A 22,745-nucleotide genomic window follows, 5' to 3' on the forward strand; every position below is an offset into this window, starting at 1 on the left:
GTAGAGGGCAGAGCTGGTCGCTCACTTGTGGGAGAAGGCCGAAGCCCTGATACACAGCTTCTGCCTTCTCCTCAGGTCTTGTGCTGTCTGACAGCTGGGGACCGGTCCTGCTTTAGCTACAGTGCAGGCGCTGTAACCCTGCAATTGTGTGGCTCCGGGCAGAAACACAGCTGATCGTACGATCAGCTGTGTTTCTGCCCAGCAGGACGGGGGCTGCAAACCATGGCTCTGGGGGCCACATGCAGTCTGCGGGCCGCAGGTTGTGCACCCCTGCTGTAAAAGCTTTACAAAGACAGACACCTATTAGCAGTGTGGCTAAATCCGCATTCACACTTCTCTGATCTGCTGTTCTGTATATTTTTTTATGGGTTCCTTGTATGAGGGAAAGGGGAAATGTTCCCAAATAGTTCCTGAGATTTGCAAAAGTATGGATCTCTCTTACAGTGCCTTAAAAAAGAATTCATATCCCTTGAATTTTCCACATTTTTTAACATCACACCCACAAACTTAAAAGCTTTTTATTGGGATTTTATGTGACAGACCAACACAAAGTAGCAAGTATGTGTGAAGTGAAAAATAAATGATACCTAGTTTTCAAAATTTTTAATAAATACAAATCTGAAAAGTGTTGCATGCATTTGTATTCAGCTCCCCCCCCCCCCGAGTCAGTACTTTGTAGGACCATGTTTCACTGAAATTACAGCTGCAAGCCTTTTAGGGTATGTCTCTAGCAGCTTTGCACATCTAAAGGCTGAAATTTCTCTCCTTCTTTGCAAAATAGCTCAAGCTCAGTCAGATTGGATGGAGAGTGTCTGTGAACAGCAATTTTCAAGTTTTGCCACAAATTCTCAATGGATTTAGAATGGTCCAGTCAACATCCAGACCTAACGCATGAATGTGCTTTGATATAAACCATTCCATAGTAGCTCTGGCTGTATGTTTAGGGTCATTGTTCTGCTGGAAGGTGAACCTTCGTCCCAGTCTCAAGTCCTTTGTAGCCTCCACCATGTTTTCCACCAGGATTGCCCTGTATTTAGCTCCATCCATCTTGCCTTTAACTCTGACCAGCTTCCCTGTCTTTGCTGAGGAAAAGCATCCCACAGCATGATGCTGCCACCACCATGTTTCATGGTGGGGATGGTGTGTTCAGTGTGATGTGCATTGTTGGTTTTCTGCCACACATAGCATTTTGAATTTAAGCCAAAAAGTTCAACTTTATTCCCATCTGACCAGAACACCTTCTTCCACATGGTTTGTGGCAAATGCTTCCTATGACTTGCTTTCACAAATGGCTTTCTTCTTGCCACTCTTCCATAAAGGCCAGATTTGTGGAGTACACGACTAATAGTTGTCCTGTGGACAGATTCTCCCACCTGAGCTGTGGATCTCTGCAGCAACTCCAGAGTGACCATGGGCCTCTTGGCTGCTTCTGTAATTAGTGCAGGCTTGCCTGGGTTGTCAGTTTAGGTCGAAAGCCATGTCTTGGTAGGTTTGCAGTTGTGCCATAAGCCTTCCATTCTCGGATGATGGATTGAACAGTGCTCTGTGAGATTTTCAGAGCTTGGTACATTTTTTCTTTTCACTTTACACACACTTGCTACTTTGTGTTGGACTATCACATAACATCCCAATAAAATACATTTAAAGGGGTATTATCATCTTAATGATCACTGTTAAATCTGTTAATGATTTAACAGTGATCATTTTTCTAAATATATTTAATTTAAATTTAACAAATCCCCACCCCTTAGAAAAAAAATAAAGCTATACTTACCTGACTGTTGTCTTCCGTCTCCCCTGGTTACGGCCACCGCTCTTCTCAGGAATCGCGGTGGCCGCGCGTGCGCAGACGTCTTCTTTTCTTCTCCCGGCCGGCTGCGCGCTGTACTGAACTCGCACGCCGAGTCCGCGCATGCGGCAAGTATACTATACTGGCCAGGAAGAAGTTACCAGGGCGCATGCGCGGACTCGGCGTGTGCGTTTAGAACAGCGAGCGGCCCAGCCGGGAGAAGACATCAATGAAGATGGAGCCCGCCCCCTGCCAAAACCAGGAAGTGGACGGCGCGCCGGGAGCAGGTAAGTATAAACCTGCGTCTTGAGAAAACCCCTTTAAGTTTGTGGTTGGAAAAGTTCAAGGGGTATGAATACTTTTTCAAGGCACTGTACCTGGCTAGATTGCAGCCTAAAGTTCTATAGAAGCTGCATGGTTTTTGCAGTAAAAGGTCATAAATAAATATAGATTATGCATTTCTTCTTCCATGTGCAGCCATCGTTGTCAGTACATGACAGCAGCTTACCTCCTGTGGACAGTACAGCAGATATGACCACACTGCAGAACTCAAGTGCTGATTCTCAAGCAAAGGATGATGACGATGAGGAAGACGAGGATGATGATGATGATGAGGATGATGATGATGAGGAAGAAGACGATGAAGGAGAGGATTCTGATGAGTGGGAACCAGATCCACCTCGACCCTTTGATCCCAATGATCTGTGTAAGTTATTAAAGAGCTTTTTTTTATTTTTTTATTCTCTGTTTTTGTGGTTTTATTCAATGCAGATTTTCAGTCTCAGGATTCATTATCCTCCAGAACAATTTCAGTATACAACACCACAATTCAGTGCAGCATTCTGACCGGTGCCATTGTGTGGCACTGATGGTTCTGCTAATTCCATGTATAGAGCATTTAATATGCCTAGTCTGCCTGTGTTTGTGACTTATCTAGGCCTTTTCCTGTTGTAACTTGTTAAAATGTTGTGGTATTCCTGACGCACACCTCCTTCACATGTTCTGGGAATGTACTTCTCTAGGCCCTTTTTGGCGGGCAGTACTGGATGTTATTTTTGAGGTATATAGAATTAGACTCCCTGCTGAACCTTTAAGGCTACTTTCACACTCTCGTTTTGGCTTTCCGTTTGTGAGATCCGTTCAGGGCTCTCACAAGCGGTCCAAAACGGATCAGTTTTGCCCTAATGCATTCTGAATAGAAAAGGATCCGCTCAGAATGCATCAGTTTGCCTCCGATCAGTCTCCATTCCGCTCTGGAGGCGGACACCAAAACGCTGCCCGCAGTATTTTGCTGTCCGCTTGACTAAACTGAGCCAAACGGATCCGTCCTGGCACACATTGTAAGTCAATGGGGACCAATCCGTTTTCTCTGACACAATCTGGCACAATAGAAAACTGATCTGTCTCCCATTGACTTTCAATAGAGTTCGCGACGGATCCGTCTTGGCTATGTTACAGATAATACAAACAGATCCGTTCATGAAGGATGCATGTGGTTGTATTATTGTAACAGATCTGTTTTTGCAGATCCATGACAGATCTGCCCAAAACGCGAGTGTGAAAGTAGCCTGACATGTACAGGTCCTTCTCAAAAAATTAGCATATTGTGATAAAGTTCATTATTTTCTGTAATGTACTGATAAACATTAGACTTTCATATATTTTAGATTCATTACACACCAACTGAAGTAGTTCAAGCCTTTTATTGTTTTAATATTGATGATTTTGGCATACAGGTCATGAAAACCCAAAATTCCTATCTAAAAAAATTAGCATATCATGAAAAGGTTCTCTAAACGAGCTATTAACCTAATCATCTGAATCAACTAATTAACTCTAAACACCTGCAAAAGATTCCTGAGGCTTTTAAAAACTCCCAGCCTGGTTCATTACTCAAAACCGCAATCATGGGTAAGACTGCCGACCTGACTGCTGTCCAGAAGGCCATCATTGACACCCTCAAGCAAGAGGGTAAGACACAGAAAGAAATTTCTGAACGAATAGGCTGTTCCCAGAGTGCTGTATCAAGGCCCCTCAGTGGGAAGTCTGTGGGAAGGAAAACGTGTGGCAGAAAACGCTGCACAACGAGAAGAGGTGACCGGACCCTGAGGAAGATTGTGGAGAAGGACCGATTCCAGACCTTGGGGGACCTGCGGAAGCAGTGGACTGAGTCTGGAGTAGAAACATCCAGAGCCACCGTGTACAGGCGTGTGCAGGAAATGGGCTACAGGTGCCGCATTCCCCAGGTCAAGCCACTTTTGAACCAGAAACAGCGGCAGAAGCGCCTGACCTGGGCTACAGAGAAGCAGCACTGGACTGTTGCATGTCATTCGGAAATCAAGGTGCCAGAGTCTGGAGGAAGACTGGGGAGAGGGAAATGCAAAAATGCCTGAAGTCCAGTGTCAAGTACCCACAGTCAGTGATGGTCTGGGGTGCCATGTCAGCTGCTGGTGTTGGTCCACTGTGTTTTATCAAGGGCAGGGTCAATGCAGCTAGCTATCAGGAGATTTTGGAGCACTTCATGCTTCCATCTGCTGAAAAGCTTTATGGAGATGAAGATTTCATTTTTCAGCACGACCTGGCACCTGCTCACAGTGCCAAAACCACTGGTAAATGGTTTACTGACCATGGTATTACTGTGCTCAATTGGCCTGCCAACTCTCCTGACCTGAACCCCATAGAGAATCTGTGGGATATTGGGAAGAGAAAGTTGAGAGACGCAAGACCCAACACTCTGGATGAGCTTAAGGCCGCTATCGAAGCATCCTGGGCCTCCATAACACCTCAGCAGTGCCACAGGCTGATTGCCTCCATGCCACGCCGCATTGAAGCAGTCATTTCTGCAAAAGGATTCCCGACCAAGTATTGAGTGCATAACTGAACATAATTATTTGAAGGTTGACTTTTTTTTGTATTAAAAACACTTTTCTTTTATTGGTCGGATGAAATATGCTAATTTTTTTAGATAGGAAATTTGGGTTTTCATGAGCTGTATGCCAAAATCATGAATATTAAAACAATAAATGGCTTGAACTACTTCAGTTGGTGTGTAATGAATCTAAAATATATGAAAGTCCAATGTTTATCAGTACATTACAGAAAATAATGAACTTTATCACAATATGCTAATTTTTTGAGAAGGACCTGTATATTGGGTCTACTGCAGAATGATTCCACAGAGGGGACCCAACATTGGTATACAGACGTGGACAAAATTGTTGGTACCCTTTGGTCAATGAAAGAAAAAGTCACAATGGTCACAGAAATAACTTTAATCTGACAAAAGTAATAATAAATTAAAATTCTATAAATGTTAACCAATGAAAGTCAGACATTGTTTTTCAACCATGCTTCAACAGAATTATGTAAAAAAATAAACTCATGAAACAGGCATGGACAAAAATGATGGTACCCCTAACTTAATATTTTGTTGCGCAACCTTTTGAGGCAATCACTGCAATCAAACGCTTCCTGTAACTGTCAATGAGACATCTGCACCTCTCAGCAGGTATTTTGGCCCACTCCTCATGAGCAAACTGCTCCAGTTGTGTCCGGTTTGAAGGGTGCCTTTTCCAGACTGCATGTTTCAGCTCCTTCCAAAGATGCTCAATAGGATTGAGGTCAGGGCTCATAGAAGGCCACTTTAGAATAGTCCAATTTTTTCCTCTTAGCCATTCTTGGGTGTTTTTAGCGGTGTGTTTTGGGTCATTGTCCTGTTGCAAGACCCATGACCTGCGACTGAGACCAAGCTTTCTGACACTGGCTAGTACATTTCTCTCTAGAATTCCTTGATAGTCTTGAGATTTCATTGTACCCTGCACAGATTCAAGACACCCTGTGCCAGACGCAGCAAAGCAGCCCCAGAACATAACAGAGCCTCCTCCATGTTTCACAGTAGGGACAGTGTTCTTTTCTTGATATGCTTCATTTTTTCGTCTGTGAACATACAGCTGATGTGCCTTGGCAAAAACTTCGATTTTTGTCTCATCTGTCCACAGGACATTCTCCCAGAAGCTTTGTGGCTTGTCAACATGTAGTTTGGCATATTCCAGTCTTGCTTTTTTATGATTCGTTTTCAACAATGGTGTCCTCCTTGGTCGTCTCCCATGTAGTCCACTTTGGCTCAAACAACGACGGATGGTGCGATCTGACACTGATGTTCCTTGAGCATGAAGTTCACCTTGAATCTCTTTAGAAGTCTTTCTAGGCTCTTTTGTTACCATTCGGATTATCCGTCTCTTAGATTTGTCATCAATTTTCCTCCTGCGGCCACGTCCAGGGAGGTTGGCTACAGTCCCATGGATCTTAAACTTATGAATAATATGTGCAACTGTACTCACAGGAACATCTAGTTGCTTGGAGATGGTCTTATAGCCTTTACCTTTAACATGCTTGTCTATAATTTTCTTTCTGATCTCTTGAGACAGCTCTTTCCTTTGCTTCCTCTGGTCCATGTCGAGTGTGGTACACACCATATCACCAAACAACACAGTGATTACCTGGAGCCATATATATAGGCCCAATGGCTGATTACAAGGTTGTAGACACCTGTGATGCTAATTAGTGGACACACCTTGAATTAACATGTCCCTTTGGTCACATTATGTTCTGTGTTTTCTAGGGGTACCATCATTTTTGTCCATGCCTGTTTCATGAGTTTATTTTTTTACATAATTCTGTTGAAGCATGGTTGAAAAACAATGTCTGACTTTCATTGGTTAACATTTATAGAATTTTAATTTATTATTACTTTTGTCAGATTAAAGTTATTTCTGTGACCATTGTGACTTTTTCTTTCATTGACCAAAGGGTACCAACAATTTTGTCCACGTCTGTAAGTAGATTATTATATCAAGCCAGGAAACTAATAGCCAAATAATGGAAGCACCGTCAAAAATGTTGACTCTATTTGCGGACCGTGGCTGACAACACCGAGACTGCCCTCCAGGCGCCTATTATCTCTGCAGTTGGGGAGGGGCATTACACGGTAAAGACGGGGTCGGTTGGTTTACTTTTATTGGACCTTTAGGAACTGCATGTGCTAAAAATGCATGATTATAGGTCGGGAAGAGAGAGGGTTATGGCCTTTTGGTGCGGTTCAAAGGGGGGGGGGGGTGTTTAGGAAATTGGGTATGTTTTGTTTGATTGTGGATGTACCTAATCTGGGTCTCTATACTTTTGCACATGAATCTGTGTTATCTTTGTTTCTGTATAAATGCTAAGGAAAATCAATAAAAAAATGATTTGATTTAAAAAAAAAAAAAATTTGTTAAAATGTTTTCTTGTGTTCTGCAGGGTGCGAGGAATGCAATAATGCACATCCCTCTGTGTGTCCTAAACATGGAGCCCTCCATCCAATTCCTAACCGCCCCGTTTTAACCCGAGCCCGAGCCAGTCTGCCTTTAGTCCTATACATTGATCGCTTTCTTGGTGGGGTTTACTCCAAACGCCGTATTCCCAAACGCACACAGTTTGGGCCTTTGGAAGGACCTTTAGTTAAAAAGTCAGAGCTAAAGGATTCCTACATCCATCTAAAGGTAGGTGGTTATATAGAATAATGTTGAATTAGCCACTTCACTTCTTTCCACTGGCATATGTGACTTTCCATTAGGATGTGAAAAGATGCCCACCTGGGGATAGTGGTGTGGGGCTCCCCTTCTCTCATCCTGCCTAATTGCCACCACAGGTTTGGTCACAGTAGTGGGAGCGAGTGGTGTTGGTATTTTTAATTGGGTAAGTTAACTCCTTGGTATATAGCAGCAGTGCCATATAAGGTGTTTGAAAGAGGCAGGGAACTGTGTCACCTATCGGTGATGCTTTGACAATGGCCACTGAGTCTGCCATGGCCATCTGCCAGAGGTGTTGCATAATAGTCAGCTTTATACTGACAGAGAAGAATACTCTGGAATACCATCTTTTCCAAAGCAATATGTAATAATTGGATTGCAGATTCTAGTCCCCTAGGTGGACAAAAAAATTCCATAAAAAAGTAAAATAGAATATTCCCCCCCCCCCCCGCCCCCGCAGTGTAAGAGATACAGTTATATACTATGGCCACAACTGTAAAAGCCAATAGAAAAAATAAATAACACATGGTGTGAATTAGAGAAACCAAAAAAATACTGCTAAAAATACAACTGTTCTCATAAAAAAACTGTATGGGAATGTTAAAAAGCAAAAATACTAAATGTAGAAAAACTATATAAATTTTGTATTGCTGTAAGTATACCCACTCAATAAATAAATCAAGTTCTAAGTTATGTACTGCACAGTAAATAAAATAAAAAAAACGTAATAATGTAAGTACAGTTCGTCCCACAAAAACAAGTCCACATACAGCTTTTTTTTTTTTTTTTTTTAAGTCGTATAGCTTTTGGAATCTGATGATTAAAAAAAAATGCTTGAACATAAAGACCCAAAATAGACCTTTTTTTTTTTTTTTTAAATGCAGTTGCGAAGAGTCAGTTTCAGGTAACTGAATATTGTGTTGGGGATAGAGGCACTGGCAATGAAGAGAACTTTAGAGATGATATTCTGTTGCATAATGAGTATTGTTTTATATTTTAGGTTTTATTAAATTCTCTGGAGACTCAGGAGCCGTATCAAGAAGATCTTTGGTTTGATTTATCTGAGGAGAGCCTCTGTAACTGGATGATGTTTGTACGTCCGGCGCAAAATCACTTGGAACAGAACCTGGTGGCCTATCAGTACGGACAGCACATATACTACACTACAATTAAGAATATTGAACCCAAACAGGAGTTGAGGGTATGCGACCTCCTTTTGATCATAGGTGATTGGGGGTAGAGGCCTGAAAAGTGAGTAATGTACCATGTTTCTGGCCTAGTATCCAACATGCACAGTTGAGTCACATTATTATGACCACCAGCTAATATCCAGAATAACCTCCGTGGGCAGCACTGACAGCAGCTAGAAATGGTAGGTTGTCCCAGGTATCTGAAGCCGTGCTGAGTGCAGTGCACCCCACAGCTGCTGGGGTGCATGGAGGAGGATCCATAGAGTGAACACGACAATCAAGGTAGTCCCAAAGATGCTCAATTGGGTTAAAGTCTGGCAAATTAGGGGGCCAGGATAGTACTTTGAAGTTTTTGTCATGCTCTTAACCAACGTCGGACATTTCTAGCCATGTAACATGTCGCATTGTCTTCCTGGAAGATCCCATCTGCCCCAGTGAAGACAATCAGTATGTATGGGTATATGTGATATGCAATGATGGATTCATACCCAAATCATTTGAGAGTGCCTTCCATGTGGATTTATGGGCCCACAGAATGCCACAGAAACATTCTCCAGACCATAACGCTGCCACCACCAGCTTGTGTTCTTCCAGCAATGGTTGCAGGGTGTTTGTTCTCTGATCGTTTTACCTGACATGACAACGTCCATGCGTTCAATGAAGCAGAAAACGTGAGTCATCAGAGAAGGCAACCCTTTACCAATCAGCGGAGGTCCAATTCCAATACTGCTGTGAAAACGGAAGTCTTTTCTGCTGATACAACTTCGTTATCAGAGGTGCAGTGACCAGCTATCGGCTTTGGAGCCCCATACACTGTAGGGTTCACTGAACTGTTGTTTTAGACACGCATCTGGTTCATTCTGGCGCTGAGCTGCTCCACTGTAGTGTCTGTCCATCCTCGTGCACCTTCGTAGCCAATGTTCACCTTTCACATCAATGACACGTGGCGCTCCACAGTTTCCATGTCACTTATTCACAGTGGTGCCTTTTGTCCACTCACCATACACTTTTTTCACCATGGCAGCACGTGAACAGTTCACAAATTGCACAGTTTCAGAAATGCTGCTACCCTTGGCCTGAAAGACAATTATCCCTTTTTGCAACTTGGATAAATCGCCCCTTTTACCCAGGACAGGAACAAAAGATATGTGTGTAGACAGCCTATTACACACCGTATATACCCACCAAGCCAGCTCATGACACGTGACTTCCGTTATGATCTACGTGCTGCCAATGTCGAAAGTAGGAAGTGGTCACAATAATTTGACTCGACAGTGTATGTTCTGCAGAATAGAAAATTGAATATTGGAGGTTTATCAGCTAGGACTATATTTTATTACATTACATTATTCATTCAATCTCTTAATAGGTTTGGTATGCTGCGTCATATGCAGAGTTTGTAAATCAAAAGATTCATGACATTTCACAGGAAGAAAGGAAAGGTAAGTCGTCAACCAGTCCATTATCTCAGACGTCTGAGCTCGGATTATAAGTGTTAAATGAGCAGTGGATTATTTACCTTACCAATCAGAATGTGGAGCTAGTTCATATAGAATATTTATTTGTAGACACACTGCACATGCGTTCTCTCGTGCCCAATCCCTTATCTCCCATAGGAGTAAGAGGCATCTGATTTGTTTGACAGCTGCTTATCCCCATGCTTACAGGGGTATTCCAGTAGGTAAAAGTTATAGGATAGGATAGGGGATAACTATCAGATCAGTGGGAGACCAATCACGAGAACGGGGGCCGCGTGCCCCCTGCTGCTCCCCTGAAATGACTAGAGGAGTCGGTCGCACATGTGCGTGGTCGTTCCATTCATCTCTATGGGAGTTTCGTAGATAGCCAAGTAGAGCGTTCGGCTATCTCCTGAACTCCCATAGAAATTAATGCAGCGGCCGGCCACTCCAGTTATTTTAGAGGAGCAGCAGAGGGTATGGGGCGCCCCTTCTTATGATTGGTGGGGGTCCCAGTGGTAGGACCCCCAACAATCTGATAGTTGTCCCCTATCATGTGGATAGGGGATAACTTTTACCTACCGGAATACCCCTTTAAAATAAAGTGCATGTTCAGCTGTGTCAGATTTGCATATTAAAGGGATTCTGTCATGACATTTTAGGCTTATAACCTAAACATATGGCCAGGTCCGTACTAATAACCTGAATCCGAAACTGTCCTTATTAAATCTGCCTGTGGCTCTATTAGCACATAAAACAGTTTTTTATAACCTGTTATTCATCTACCTAAGGTGCCCAAGGGGACGTCGCCTCATACAGTGTGCCCAGCTGCACCCATCTCCGTCTGGTGCCCAGCGCCTCCTTCCCAGTTGAAATCGCCGCCTTCCTCAGCCCCGCCTCCGCAATCGTCCGGTCCCTCTGCCAGATCCCACGCATGCGCATTAGGCATAACCTGAGGGACCGGACGATTGCGGAGGCGGGGCTGAGGTGAGGAAGGCAGCGATTTCAACTGGGAAGGTGGCGCTGGGCACCAGACGGAGATGGGTGCAACCGGGCACACTGTATGAGGCGACGTCCCCTTGGGCACCTTAGGTAGGTGAATAACAGGTTATAAAAAACTGTTTTATGTGCTAATAGAGCCACAGGCAGATTTAATAAGGACAGTTTCGGATTCAGGTTATTAGTACGGACCTGGCCATATGTTTAGGTTATAAGCCTAAAATGTCATGACAGAATCCCTTTAATATGCAAATCTGACACAGCTGAACATGCACTTTATTTTAAAGGGGTATTCCTGGAGGTAAAAGTTAGCGCATAGCTTTTTAATTCAAAAAAAAAAAAAAAAAAATTCCTCCCTTTTATTTAATTTTATTTTTGGTTTTGCATCTGCAATTTTTGGTACATTTTTTTTATTTATTTATTTTGCTGAAAAAACACCAGTTTTAGATGTCAGCCGAAAGTCTATAGGAAATATGAAACTCTGGACACAAAACTTTTTTCTTTTTTTAAAGCATTTTTTTAAAATCATCCATTTGTTTAGAAAAAAAACCCATAAAAATCCATACAAAATGCATAAGGTGTGCAAATATAATGCTATCAATTTTTTTGGGTGCTATAAAGGAGCTCTTTAATGGGAGTTTTTTTAATGTAAATTTTCTGACCATTTAAAGGGGTTGTCTCATTTAATCAAATAGCATTTATCATGCAGATAAAGTTAATACCAGCCACTTACTAATGTATTGTGATTGTCCATATTGCTTCCTTTGCTGGCTGGATTCATTTTTTTATCACATTATACACGGCTCATTTCCATGGTTACGACCACCCTGCACTCTAGCTGCGGTGGCCAGGCTTTCACACTATAGGAAAGAGCACCAGCCTATGTGCGCTCCAACAATGCCAGCCACCAGAGGCCGGTGCTTTTTTGTGTAGTGTGCAAGCACAACCACCGCTGCTGATGAGGGTGGTTTCTACATGATCAATGCCAATTGCTGAAGTGACACAACCCCTTTAATATTCCACCATTGTGCGCACAAGAAGAGTGCTTTCATATGTTTTATCTTTGTTTCTATTCTTTAGTTTTGAGGGAACAAGAGAAGAATTGGCCGTGTTATGAGTGTAATCGTCGCTTTATGAGCTCAGAGCAACTACAGCAGCACCTAAACTCCCACGATGAGAAACTGGATTTTTTCAGCAGGTGAATATTCTATGGGCTGTAGATGCTTAGGGTAGCAGAACAACTTTGTGCTGTGTCTATTCTGTTTGTGTGGCTTGTACAGACATGTAATTGGAGGCCTTACCACCCATATGGGTTACCTTTTTTAGGCCCCACATATACGGGCATGGACCTTGGCTGCTTGTGGCATGCTCATGTTATGAAGATGTTACACTATGATGCGTGACTTATTCTGTAATGTTCCTTTATGTATTTCCAAAATACCAGGGCAAAGGGTCGTGGTCGAGGTAAGACGAGGAGGAAATTTGGACCTGGAAGGAGACCGGGGAGGCCTCCAAAATTTATGCGTTTGGAAATTACAGGCGAAAAGTGCAGTCTTGGAAGTCAGGTACTTGATGATAATGCTCCTAGTACAGACATATTTGTTATATGATTGAACTGATTCTGCCCTAAAGGGGTTTTCTGGGATTTTGATACTTGGTTCGGCACCCAGGACCCCCGCCAATCAGCTGTTCGAGAAGACGCCGTGCGCTCCTGTAAGCGCCGCTGCCTTCTCGCAGCTCACCAAGCACAGTGCTGTACATTGTATAACGGCTGTGCTTGGTATCGTGCTCAGTCCCAATGAAGTGAATGGGGCTGAGCACGATGCCAAGCACAGCCGCTATACAATGTACGGCACTGTGCTTGGTGAGCTGCGAGAAGGTAGTGGCGCTGACAGGACCGTCTTTGCCTTCTCAAACAGCTGATCGGCAGGGGTCCCAGGTCTCAGACCCCACCAGTCAGATAATGATACCCTATCCTGAGGATAGGTCATCGGTATTAAAATCCTGGAAAACCCCTTTAACCCCTTCAGGACCTAGGACGAGCATTCTCGTCCAAACTTGCAGGTACTTAATGCACTAGGACGAGCATTCTCGTCCTAGGGTTAAAGCGCTGACCCACAACTGCTGCCGCGATCAGCAGCAGGGGCCCGGCTGATACTGACAGCCGGGCCCCTGCTGTATCTGCCAGCATCGTTGAAAACACTGATGTTTACGGCAGCTTGTACATCCCCATCGAGTCCCCGTGCTGTGGTGACGGGGAACTGAGGGTTGCTATGGCAGTCCCGATGCCTTGAACAGGCATCGGGACTGCCAGCTACGGAAGCCCAGGAGATCCAGCCCCAGGGATGGGTCTCCTAGGCAACTGTTAGCGTCTTACAGTGTAAGACACTGACAGTACAATACAACACAATACAGATTTATTGTGCTGTATTGAAACAGGGATCAGACCCTGTCCCATAGTGGGACAAAAAATAAAGTTAAAAAAAAACAGTTTAAAAAAGTTTTACAAAAAAAAGTTACGTTTCAAGTAAAAAAAAAAAAACAAACGTAATTTTCCCCAAATAAAGTAAAAAAAAATTTTGGTTAAAAATTGGGGGGGGGGGGAGGAAAAAAAGGAAAAGTGGACATGTTAGGTATCGCCGTGTCCGTATCGACTGGCTCTATAAACATATCACAGGACCTAACCCCCCAGATGAACACCGTAAAAATAAAAACTGTGCTAAATAAACCTTTTTTTGTCACCTTACATCACAAAAAGTGTAATAGCAAGCGATCAAAAAGTCATACGCACCCCAAAATAGTGCCAATCAAACCGTCATCTCATCCCGCAAAAATCGTACCCTACCTTAGATAATCGCCCAAAAACTGAAAAAATTATGGCTCTCATGGTGTAAAACTTACATAAATAAAAAAAAAGTTGTCATATTTTGGTATTGTCGCGTCGTGACCACTTAATCTATAAAAATACAACATGATCTAACCTGTCAGATGCATGTTGTAAATAACAAAAAATAAAAACTGTACCAAAACAGCTATTTCTTGTTACTTTGCCTCAGAAAAAGTGTAATATAGAGCAACCAAAAATCATATGTACCAACAAAACTGCCACCTTATCACGTAGTTTCCAAAATGGGGTCACTTTTTTGGAGTTTCTACTCTAGGGGTGCATCAGGGGGGCTTCAAATGGGACATGGTGTCAAAAAACCAGTCCAGCAAAATCTGCCTTCCAAAAACCGCATGGCATTCCTTTCCTTCTGCGCACTGCCATGTGCCCATACAGCAGTTTACGACCACATATGTGGTGTTTCTGTAAACTACAGAATCAGGGCCATAAATATTGAGTTTTGTTTGGCTGTTAACCCTTGCTTTGTAACTGGGAAAAAATAGATTCAAATGGAAAATCTGCCAAAAAAGTGAAATTTTTTAATTGTATCTCTATTTTCCATTAATTCTTGTGGAACACGTAAAGGGTTAACAACGTTTTGTAAAATCAGTTTTTAATACCTTGAGGGGTTTTGTTTGTAAAATGGGGTAATTTTTGGGTGGTTTCTATCAAGATTTGCTTCTAAACTTCTAAAGCCTTCTAACGTCCCCAAAAAATAAAATGGCATTCACAAAATGATCCAATTTGTCTAACTTTTTGGTAATTTTTTTTTTTTTTATAAATACATTTTTTTCATTTATTTTTTTGGGAACCCAATTTTACCACTGTCATGAAGTACAATATGTGATGCGAAAACAATCTCAGAATTGCCTGGATAAGTAAAAGCGTTTTAAAGTTATCACCACTTAAAGTGACACTGGTCAGATTAGCTAAAAATGGCCTGGTCCTTAAGGTGAAAAATGGCAGGGTCCTTAAGGGGTTAAGCACTACTTTTCATAGGCTTTTTCCGGACATAAAAAAATAATAATTTGGTAATGACTGAACATTGTTCGTCAAAGAAGAGCAGGCAGCTTGAATTGCAGCTAGGACTATATTAGTCAGGGATTTCATTTTAATTTTTACACTCTAGGATGGTTTCTGTAAAATAAAATAAAATGATAGTATGTCCCATAAAACCCTGAGGACATTGATACTAAAGATAAGGAGCAAACATCATGGTGACAAACGCCGTCAGGACTGAACTCACCTGTAGCTGCTGTTTCTTTGGATTTTCTGTATCTCTCATTTCCCATTCCCAAGTGTAGACTGGGGTTATGGAAGTAGCTTGACCCATAATAAAATATTTGTTATGGCAGTGGTAAAAACTGAGACCCCTACATGGGAAGACGTTCTGGGGACAATTAAGCATTTGCTTTACATGGAGAGACTGGACATAGAAAGAAACAAAGAAAAGACAATGGGCAAGTTTATTAAAAAATGGAAAAAATGTATTGAAGCAGCACTATCAGAGGTAGAGATTCGAGAACTAATGTCTCCTTTCCAACAGACGAAGTGGTATCTAGAAGCCCAAATAGGAAAGTTAGGAAAGTTGGCAGGTGAGGAAGGTAGAAATTCTCCTGATGAAATAAGATACGGGTAAATATAAAAATCCTTTCTGCATGGAACAAAAAAAGGAACAAAAGGGAAAAAAAAAAGAGGGGAAAAAGGGGGGGTTAGAGTTTAAAGGTTGGGGGGGATGGTTTGGGGGGCAAATGTAACAAGAAGAAAAAAAAATCAAGATCTATGTACAATGTAGATGTTTATCTTTAACATCTTGTTTATATTGGAAAATGAGGAATGATCTTGTCATATTTCTTGATTGCAATAAAAAGAATTAAAAAAAATGTTATGTGAGCAATTTGCCGAAGATTCCCTATGATGTGTATATTAGGCTACTTTTACCCTCGCGTTTTCGGCGGGTCCCTCATGGATCTGCAAAAACGGATCCGTTACAGCAGGGGTGCACAACCTGCGGCCCACGGGCCACAGGCAGCCCATGATACCATTCTGTACGGCCACCAACCATCTGGTGACAGACATGTATGTCTATGTTTTGTGGCTGCTCACATGTATTTTTCATGTATTCTGCCATTAGATTTGACTCCTGGAACTGTAACTAGACATTAATGTTATATACAGTATGTTCAATATGCCAGAAATACAGCATTTCAGTTGTTAATAAACCTTTAAATTTTATTTTCGGCCCTTGACATTGGTTCAGTCTGACAATGAGGCCCCCACCCAGAAAACTTTGTGCACCCCTACGTTACAGTAATACAACCGCATGCATCCGTCATGAACGGATCCGTTTGTATTATCTGTAACATAGCCAAGACGGATCCATCATGAACTCCACTGAAAGTCAATGGGAGACTAATCCGTTTTCTGTCGTGCCAGATTGTGTCAGAGAAAACGGATCCGTCCCCACTGACTTACATTGTGTGCCAGGACGGATCCGTTTGGCTCAGTTTCTTCAAGCGGACAGCAAAATACTGCAAGCAGCGTTTTGGTGTTCGCCTGCAGAGCGGAATGGAGACTGATCGGAGGCAAACTGATGCATTCTGAGCGGATCCTTTTCCATTCAGAATGCATTAGGGCAAAACTGATCCATTTTGGACCGCTTGTAAGAGCCCTGAACGGATCCCAAAAAACAGAAACCAAAACGCGAGCGTGAAAGTAGCCTTGAAGCCATTGTGTACAACATTACTAAGGTCCTGGATAAGAATACTTCTGTTAAATTGTTTGCCATAATGTACCCGAGGCACCTTGGCTCACATGATATTTTTCTTTGTCTTACAGGACCTTCTACACTTCCAGAATAAACAGCCGCAGTTTGAAGACAGTAGTCCGTCCACAATGAATGGCCTTGACCTGTCAGGACTATCCTTGGTCCCAGCAACACAAAGTACTGTGGATCCCCAGGCAGAGAGCCAACTTTTACAGCCTCATTCATCTGTGCAGTCCATAGAAACCACATTGGAAAGTACCTTGACCGCTGAAGACATGCGAAGAGCCAAACGTATCCGGGTATTAACCATATCCTCCGTTACATGGTCTATAATCAATATTCATTTGAAAAGAATTCGCTCCTATATAATAGATACACCCCTAATGAAGCCAAAGAAATGACATATAGAACAATCCTCTATAAAGTCGCTTGGACTGAGATATATATGTGTACACCTATATCTCTTATATTAAAATATATTTAATCATTATTGATATATCCACACAAAACCCTATAAAATCAAATATCACATCACCAGAAGAAATTAATGTGTAGTGGATTGACAATCAAATACATATATGCCAAGAAAACGTATAAAATACAAAAATGTATATATTGTATACTGGGTGGTAAAAATTATTAATTAGAAATAAATATAAATAGATTAGCAGGATATACAGTGCCTTGAAAAGTATTCATACCCCTTGAACTTTTCCACATTTTTTCGATACACCTACAAACCTAAATGTATTTTATTGGCATTTTATGTGACAGACCAACACAAAGGTGGTCCCACAAAGTATTGACTCAAGGGGGCCGAATACAAATGCAGGCCACACTTTCCAGATTTATATTTTGTAAAAATTTTGAAAAGCATGTATTATTTTCTTTCACTTCACCCATACCAATGCCAATAAAGGACATTTAAGTTTATTGATGTAACCTGGAAAAATGTTCAAAGTTCAATGGGTATGAATAGTTTTCAAGGCGCTGTATTAAGCTAAAATTAATTCAAAAAATAGTATATATTAGTAATAATATAAAAAATAAGTATACAAATTAATTTTGCAAAACATATGTCCAAAAATATTACTTATTGCAATAAGCTGGAAATATGATACAGTAATATAATATGAACTAATTAATCAAGCAATACATATAATGGCATACTGCAAAAAGGCTGTAAGACAAATAGGTACCCAAGATTACTAAACCTGCTAATTCAGTATCAAATAGGTTACTGACCAGATGATGCCGTATAATGACAGGAAGTCCCACTTTTATCATCTGGAAAGAAACCAGATTTTTTTTTGTTTTATGCTAAAATCTTGATAAATGTTCATAGCTGAAAGTCTTCCCGTGAACATCATTTTGTTTTTTCAGTCTAAATAGATCCTAAAATGTTCTATATTCTTGTAGTGTCCAGAACGCTCTTAATCCCAGAGCTACATGATAAGATTCTAACCGTATTGTGGATCCCACCCTTGCATTTTGCATTAACCCTTCCCAGCCCTAAGCTTAGACGTAGACTCGCTGTCTACAGACAAGTATACAGCTGTAACCTGTCTTTCTCTCTCCACATGCTGACCTGTCAGCTGGAGCTGCAGGTAGGTTAAAACTTGTTCACCTGCTGTTTGCAATGGGCAGGGTAGGCAAAGCCATGAATACAGTTCTTCATTTGAATTTTCTGCTTACTCCCACCCACCACCGTTCACTCTTCACCATCGATTTTTCTATAATCCCACTCCATTTCAGTAACAGATAATTGGTTTGGCTTTTTGCAGAATGCCGCCCTGCAGCATCTTTTTATCCGAAAGACGTACCGGCCATTCAAATGCCTGCAGTGTGGAAAGGCCTTCAGGGAAAAGGAGAAACTTGACCAACACTTGCGCTTCCATGGCCGAGATGGCAATTGTCCTCTGACCTGTGACATCTGCAACAAGGGTTTTATCAGCACCAGTTCCCTGGAGAACCACATGAAGTTCCATCTGGACCAGAAGACTTATTCCTGTATCTTTTGCACAGACTCCTTTGACCGTTTGGATCTTCTGAAAGACCATGTTGCTGTGCACATAGTTGACGGCTGCTTCAGCTGCCCAACCTGCAAAAAACGCTTCTCTGACTTCATTCAGGTCAGAGACATGATTTACCCTCATTTGCAGCTGGCTTACATATTCTTCTGTTTTTCTCTTACATTAATAAAAAATGACATTATGCTAACGTAAAATGTATATGTCAGGCACTCATGATTGCTCATATATGCATTACCAGGTGAAGAAACACGTGCGGAGCTTCCACTCTGAAAAGATTTACCAGTGCACGGAATGTGATAAGGCCTTCTGCAGGCCAGACAAGCTACGTCTGCACATGCTCAGACACTCTGACCGAAAGGACTTCCTCTGTTCTACATGTGGCAAGCAGTTTAAGGTGCGTTCTGGTCCATAGAAAGACTCAGCCAACTACCCATGTCATAAGAATGACTTCTGCCTTTGTACATTAAACCCTGTTTTCACCTTCCTGCCCAGACCATTTTTTGCAAATCTGACATATGTGTCATGAGTAAAAACTTTGGAACGTCCTCCAAGCCATTCTTAGATTGTTTTCTCGTGACACATTGTACTTCATGACAGTGGTACATTTGAGCAGATATATTTCACCTTTATTTATAAATAAAAAAAAAATCCCAAATTTACCCAAAAATTGGGAAAAATTCACAATTTTCTAAATTTGAATTTCTCTGCTTTCAAGACAGATAGTAATACCCCATAAAATAGTTCTCAATCAACATTCCCTATATGTTTACTTTATGTTGGCATCATTTTTAACCCCTAAGTGACCACCCATACGCCTTTTTACAGCGGTCACTAAGGGGCCTTAGGCTGGGCCGCCGCGTTTATACGGCAGCACAGTGTAAGCGCTGCATGGGTCCCCCGTGCAGCGAGGAGCGCGGACCCGGCTCTCGCAGCCCTGACCGGCAGAAGTGCCGATCCAGGCTGTTTAACCCTTTACATGCCGGGCACAATGGCGCCCGCTGCATGTAAAGTGGTGACAGAGGGAGCGGACTCCCTCTGTCTCCCATCAGCACCACGAAAATGCGATCGCAGGGTGCTGATGTGTTGGGAAGCTTACCTTGCTTCCGATCAGGGCCCCGAGCCTGTCTGCAGTTATCTCCAGCAGGCTGTGCCTCTCTGGCGCAGCCTGCTGGTCAATCTTTGAATAGCATTGCTATTGAAATGTAATGCATTACATTTTAAAAGCAATCAAAATACTGTATATTATAATCCCCTTGTGGGACTTTTAAGTAGTAAAAAAAATTGAAAAAAAATAAAAATTTATTAAATAAATAAAAATTCCATAAAATAAAAAATATGCTTTTTTTTTTTCATTGAAAATACACTTTTCAATGAAAAAAATTGCAAAAAGGAAATATCCCCCATATGTTTGGTATTGCCGCGTCCGTAACGACCCGGACTACATAAATATTACATAAATTATCCCCTATGGTGAACGCTGTAAAAAAAAAAAAATTATTCTTAGTTTCCACTGAAAAAACGTAATAACAAGCGATCAAAAAGCGGCATTTACTCCAAAATGATACCAATGAAAAATACAAGTTGTCCCTCAAAAATCAAGCCCTCACACAACTCCATAGAAAAAAAATACAAAAGTTATGGGTCTTGTTAAGTGGCAATGCAAAATATTTTTGGGGGTTAATAAAAGGGGTTTTATTGCAAAAAAAAAAGTACTAAAACGTTAAAAAAAAAAATTATAAGTATTTTGTATCACTGTAATCATACTGACCCAGAAAATAAAGATATTATGTTATTTGTACCGAAAAATGAACGTCGTAAAATTTATAATGTAAAAACGCAGTGGCAGTATTGCTATTTTTCCTACCAATTCAGTTATAAAGTGATTTTGAGGAGCTTACATAATAGAAGCCACCCATAATTGACGCTATTTTAGAAATTACACCCCTCAAGTTATTCAAAACTGATGTTACAAACTTAACCCTTCAGGTGTTCCACAAAAATTAAAGGAAAATGGAGGTGATATTTAAAAAATGTCATCTTTTTTTGTTAATTTTTATCATAATATTTTTTTCTTGCAACACAGCAAGGGTTAACAGCAAAATAAACGTCAATATGCATTACTCTGGTTCTGCAGTTTACAGAAATACCCCATATGTGGTGGTAAACTGCTGTAGTGGCACACGACACTGGTCAGGAAAGGAGCATGATATGGTTTTTGGAGGGCAGATTTTACTAGACTGGTTTTTAGGCACCATTTTGTATTTGAAGCGACCCCCTACAGGAGACACCCTCAAAAGGTGACCCCATTTTAAAAACTACACTCCTCAAAATAATGTATTAAGGGGTGTACTGAGAACTTTGACACCATAGACGGAATTTAGAAACACTTGGCTGTGAAAATGAAAAGTTTCATTTCTTCCAATAAAATGTTGCACATGGTAGGACTCAGAAGTTTTTGTTTTGCCATTTTCTGAGAGATATATTTTTTTAATTTTTTGAACGATTGATTTATGTAGGGTCTCATTTTTGGGGGATGAGATGACTGTTTGATTAGTACCATTTTGTGGTACATACGATTTTTTTGATCGCTTAATATTACACCACAAAATGGCTGTTTTGGCACTTTATTATTTAGTGTTTTTTACTGCATTCACCTGACTGGGTGGATCAGTGTGATATTTTTATACAGCTTGTCGATACCGACACAGCGATACCTAATATGTCGATATTTTTTTCTTTTTTTTTTCCTATTTATAGGAAAGGGTGCTTTTTTTTTTTTTTCTTTAACTTGGAACTTAAATTTTTTTTTTATGATGTAAAACACTTTTTTTTTAAACTTTTTTTTTCTTGTTCCATTGTGGAACTTTTGGGTGTCTGATGCCCTCCACAATGCATTACAATACATGTGTATTGTAACGTATTGTCTATCAGTGTATTACCAGTGTAATACACTTACAGCCTCCTTGCCTGTGAGACCCAGGGGTCTGGGTCTCGCAGGCTTACGTGAAGGGAAGCCACAATGCCTATGGAAGGCATCGGGCTGTCTTCACAGCCATCGGGTCCCCATCACCACAGCGCGGATACGCGATGGGGACGAGGAGGGAGCCCCCTCCCTCCACTAACCCTGTACATGCCGCGGTCCGCACTGATCGTGGCATACAGAGGCTTAAAGTGGCGGCATGGATGTTTTTAACGATTTCGGCATTTACAGCAGTGGCTCGGCCGTCAGTGACCGCAGGCCCCCTGCCCCTGATCGGGCAGGTGCAGCTCCTGCATCTGCCCGTTCCGCTCTCCGTACCTGTACGATGCTGGGTCTTAAGTCACGTCATGCAGTGCCGTACATGTACGGCGCCGGTTAGGAGGGGGTTAAAGTCTAGTTTCACTTTGTGTGTACTTTTTTAAATATATAGAATATGCAAAAAAGAAAGAGAACCATCTCACTAGCACCACCTGTTGGACGTGGCTTAATAGGAGTCAATATTTGACTTTCTAGCAAGCTTTGGGATATCTGGCCTGGCTATAGTCCCTTTTTAAATCCCTTGCTGGAAAGTCAGATCTTTGGAAGCCACTTCCAATGGGTGGCGCTAGTGAGAGAGTTCTCATTCTTGGGATAATACCTCTTTGCATATCCATTTCCCATGCAGCATTGCCACTAAGTCTCTATACCATCTTTCTTCCAGTAAGTCTCCAGACAGGGCTGGTCTCTAAGAAGATACAGCACCATGCCTAAAATATATAGAGAAATTACTGCAATAGAAGTGCCCAAGTAAAATGTTAATATTAACATTGCCTTCTATGGGTGAAAGCATTAGAGGTTGTCCAGCTTCTAATTGAATTTTAAATACTCACCACCCAGCGGAACCTGTCAGGGGAAAAAAAAATACTTACTGGCCCCGTGTCCACCGTTGTCCTTACTTTGCTTTGGTCCCAGCACGGATGGGGGTCAAGTGCGCTGGCCGCAGAGGTGACAGGTCCCCAAGTGGCACATTACTGTGGTCACTTTCCACTTGGGGACACATGACCGCTGTGGCCAGTCATTGGCTGCAGCAATGCACGTGA

General features: G+C 41.7%; 1 protein-coding gene across 3 annotated transcripts in view; it reads left to right on the forward strand.

Annotated features, from left to right (window-relative positions):
• The window catches only part of PRDM10 (PR/SET domain 10), a 51,257-nt gene that overhangs the window by 22,611 nt on the left and 5,901 nt on the right, over nt 1-22,745 (forward strand). For all 3 annotated transcript variants that reach the window (XM_044281741.1, XM_044281743.1, XM_044281742.1), the window contains exons 6-14: nt 2,267-2,495; nt 7,085-7,326; nt 8,357-8,557; nt 9,916-9,988; nt 12,083-12,200; nt 12,447-12,567; nt 16,725-16,952; nt 18,438-18,785; nt 18,925-19,080. In XM_044281741.1, the coding sequence (XP_044137676.1) occupies nt 2,267-2,495; nt 7,085-7,326; nt 8,357-8,557; nt 9,916-9,988; nt 12,083-12,200; nt 12,447-12,567; nt 16,725-16,952; nt 18,438-18,785; nt 18,925-19,080 (1,716 nt within the window). The remainder of the gene's footprint in view (nt 1-2,266; nt 2,496-7,084; nt 7,327-8,356; nt 8,558-9,915; nt 9,989-12,082; nt 12,201-12,446; nt 12,568-16,724; nt 16,953-18,437; nt 18,786-18,924; nt 19,081-22,745) is intronic.

Source organism: Bufo gargarizans, chromosome 2 (assembly GCF_014858855.1).
Source record: "Bufo gargarizans isolate SCDJY-AF-19 chromosome 2, ASM1485885v1, whole genome shotgun sequence".
In the NCBI taxonomy this organism is placed as follows: Eukaryota; Metazoa; Chordata; class Amphibia; order Anura; family Bufonidae; genus Bufo; species Bufo gargarizans.